This window comes from Octopus bimaculoides, chromosome 28 (assembly GCF_001194135.2).
Source record: "Octopus bimaculoides isolate UCB-OBI-ISO-001 chromosome 28, ASM119413v2, whole genome shotgun sequence".
In the NCBI taxonomy this organism is placed as follows: domain Eukaryota; kingdom Metazoa; phylum Mollusca; class Cephalopoda; order Octopoda; family Octopodidae; genus Octopus; species Octopus bimaculoides.
In genome coordinates, this window is record NC_069008.1 from 1,102,003 (window position 1) to 1,105,841 (window position 3,839).

Genomic DNA, 3,839 nt, shown 5'->3' on the forward strand with positions numbered 1-3,839 from the left:
AGTAATTCCAAATAGCATTTAATTAAAAATCATAAAAGGGTTTCTAAACATTGAATGGCTTTGAGGGTTTATCCGGGTAAAACAAGAATCGCAGGGATCCATCGGTAAAAGAAATGATTGAGAAACATTGCTGTAGAGTGTCTGTGTGTCATACAAGAATGCTAAGAAACTAAACTGGCTTGGTCTTTGTTTTTTCTCACAGAGAAAAAAAGTAAAAATCCCATCAGCGCCATCGTGCAACCATTGAGGAAATCTCTACAGGAGAGAAATGCTAATTTGTCTACATCCACGAGCAGTGACCAACCCACTGCAGTCTCATCATCATCATCATCATCATCATCATCGGCTTTATTAGATTCAACATCCTCCCGGTCCTGCAAAACATCACCTGCCCCGTTAGCCACAGCCACTACAACCAACAGCTGTAATAATAGTCCAGAAAGTTCCTCTACTAGCTTCTCTACACACCCTGGTAAGTCACTCTCGCTTCATCTCTGTTTGTTCTTGTTGACTATTGTTGACGATGATGGCTCTGTCATTGTTGTTTTTTGCGTAGTGGTATTTTTGTTAATGTTCTTGTTGTTTAGCGCCTGTTCAGACAGTTCTGAATCAATGGTATTCCTTCCGGTCATATATTCAGACGCAGTGCATCTCATTCAACATTATCTAATACAGTGGTTCTTAACCACGGTCTAAATGGCCCTTGAGAGTCTATATAAGCTTTTGTTGTTAAAATTTGTGTATTAGAAAATTGGTCACAAAATATTTAAGCATTTTTTAAAACAATTCCTATAGCACAGGAGTGGCTGTGTGGTAAGTAGCTTGCTTACCAACCACATGGTTCTCGGTTCAGTCCCACTGCGTGGCACCTTGGGCAAGTGTTTTCTGCTATAACCTCGGGCCGACCAAAGCCTTGTCAGTGGATTTGGTAGACGGAAACTGAAAGAAGCTTGTCGTATATATATATATATATTTTTTTTCAGAAGTTTCTCGGGTTCATGACAGTGGAGAAGGATCAGTTAATATTTCAGTTTGTGATGCACCTAACATGGAGAACAACATACCCCAAATTGGTCCCTCAGAAGCCACGAGTGGTGGTTCATTGGTGGCTCAGAAACCATCTGTGAGGTAAGTTTGTTGTTGTTGTTGTTGTTGTTCAGTCCTGATCCAGCAGACCCAAGATAGAATGTGTTCTAACTGCAACCATCTTGCTTTTAATTCAGACACAGTATATCTTGGACTACATTATCCAATGTGCCTTTCCTTGTTGTTTAGCCCCTGGTCAGTCATGATCCAGTAGACCTTTGATAAAATGTGTTCTAGCTGCAACCGTCATGCCTTTAATTCTGACATAGTGTATCTAGGATTACAGTATCCAATGTGCATTTCCTTGTTTAGCTCCAGGTCCATCCTGATCTGGCAGACCCTATGATAAAATGTGTTTCAACTGCAACCATCCGATCTTTTGGTCAGACATAGTGTATCTTGGACTACATCATTCAGTGTCTTCTTCGTTTTTTTTTTGTTTTTTTTGTTTATAGTTTCAGCTTAGAGCTGCGGCCATGCTGACGCACCGTCATTGTTGTTTACCCCTAGGGTAGTTCTTTGGCAGAATCAGCATGACACAGTGTATGACAGGGGTAAACATTTGAACTACAGATAAAATCCAGCCAAGAGGCTTACACTATTTCTGCCAGACCAAGTTTAACTCTTCAGCATTTAAACTGGCCATATCTGGCCGAAATATGTTACTTTTTTGTGTTCTAACCAGCTAGATCTAACCTATCACACCTACCCTTCAATACCGCTATAAAAATATTCAATCTCATCATGAAAATTTTGAAGCAACACAATAATGCATGATTAATTAAAAATACTGTGAATAAATAAGTGTAAGGCATGTGTAAGGACTTTCGAGCGAGATCGTTGCCAGTGCCCCTGGACTGGCCCTTGTGCGGGTGACACATGAAGTACACCATTTTGAGCACAGCCGTTGCCAGTACCGCTTGACTGGCCTTCTTAGGATTTTCGAGGGAGATCGTTGCCAGTGCCCCTGGACTGGCTCCTGTGTGAGTGGCACATAAAATACACCATTTTGAGTGTGGCCATTGCCAGTACCACCTGACTGGCCTTCGTGCCAGTGGCACGTAAAAAGCACCCACTACACTCTCTGAGTGGTTGGCGTTAGGAAGGGCATCCAGCTGTAGAAACTCTGCCAGATCAGATTGGAGCCTGGTGTAGCCTTCGGGTTCCACCAGTCCTCGGTCAAATCGTCCGACCCATGCCAGCACGGAAAGCGGACGTTAAACGATGATGATGAAATAAGTATTACATTTGACAGAGTAATCTGAATGCTATATGGTTAAACTGGCCAGATCCGGCCAAAGTATTCTACAAACCAGCCAGATCTGACCGCTTGCATAGTTGTGAGGGTGTGGAGAGTGATAGGATGTGGGAGAGTGTTGAGAATGGAATATAGCAGGAGGGAAATGGACAGCAATGATTAGTTTTTATTTTTTATTTTTTTTATTATTTGAATTTATTTCCACCATTTCAGTGACGGTGACCCCACCAACAACAGGACTACAGATTCCACAACCTCACCACCAGGCAAAGGAAAGGATTCAAGTATGTGTTACCGTTTCCGCTCTTTCATTTTTAAAAAAAAGTTTTTCATCTTTACATCTTTTATTTGTATAGCAAGAGCATTGCCAGTGCCCCTGGACTGGCTCTTGTGTGGGTGGCACATAAAATACACCATTTTGAGCGTGGCCGTTGCCAGTACCACCTGACTGGCCTTCGTGCGGGTGGCACATAAAAGCACCCACTACACTCTGAGTGGTTGGCGTTAGGAAGGGCATCCAGCTGTAGAAACTCTGCCAAATCAGATTGGAGCCTGGTGTAGCCATCTGGTTTCACCAGTCCTCAGTCAAATCGTCCAACCCATGCTAGCATGGAAAGCGGACGTTAAACGATGATGATGATGATAATTAATTACTCTTTTTGTTAGTGTCCCCCAATATGTCTCCTCTTAATTCTTTTGGCTCTTTTCTTTGCATTGTTTCTTTTCTGTTTTCTTTTCCTTTCTCCTTCCTCTTTTTTTTCTTTTCCTTTCTCTTTGCATTTTTTATTTCCTTTTACTCTTTTCTTTTTTTCTTTTCTTTTTCCCTATCTTCCCTTCTTACCTCTCTCATCCTCTTCCAGATCCCTATAAAACACTTGTGCCTCTCCTTACCCAACTAATTTTTTTACTCCTATCCCCACCTCCACCACCATTCCACATAACGCAACCAGTAGCTTTAATAATATACCTGGGTTCTACTTCCACTCCAATTGCAGGTCTACCATGGGGCCTATCATTCCTGAAGAATTCTTTCAAACCTACATCATCTTCGTCCAGTAAAGAGGGTGCCACCAGCAACAACAACAGTGCTAACATGGAGTGTGACAGTGAGGAGCCAGTGTGTGGGGCTACAATGGGCAGTAGTGACCCTGCAGGAGCAGTAACTGCTGCCGCTACAGCTATTGTCACCGGTGGCAATCAGGGTAACTGTTCTCGGAAGACATCAACTGGTAGTAGCTCAGGCAGCCCCCAAGTGGAGTTTAGTACACAAGGGAACGTTAAGGACAGGTAAGTTGGCATTTTCTCTTCTACTCTGCAGGGTTTTTTTAGTCTCTTTACTCTTTTACTCTTTTACTTGTTTCAGTCATTTGACTGCGGCCATGCTGGAGCACCACCTTTTAGTCGAGCTAATCGACCCCAGGACTTATTCTTTGTAAGCCTAGTACTTATTCTATCGGTCTCTTTTGCCGAACCGCTAAGTTACGGGGACGTAAAC

At 42.7% G+C, this 3,839-nt stretch overlaps 1 protein-coding gene across 1 annotated transcript in view; it reads left to right on the plus strand.

Annotated features, from left to right (window-relative positions):
* The window catches only part of LOC106878451 (E3 ubiquitin-protein ligase TRIM37), a 30,434-nt gene that overhangs the window by 24,324 nt on the left and 2,271 nt on the right, over nucleotides 1-3,839 (plus strand). The window contains exons 18-21 of the mRNA XM_052977719.1: nucleotides 203-472; nucleotides 984-1,128; nucleotides 2,558-2,628; nucleotides 3,340-3,631. Of these exons, the coding sequence (XP_052833679.1) occupies nucleotides 203-472; nucleotides 984-1,128; nucleotides 2,558-2,628; nucleotides 3,340-3,631 (778 nt within the window). The remainder of the gene's footprint in view (nucleotides 1-202; nucleotides 473-983; nucleotides 1,129-2,557; nucleotides 2,629-3,339; nucleotides 3,632-3,839) is intronic.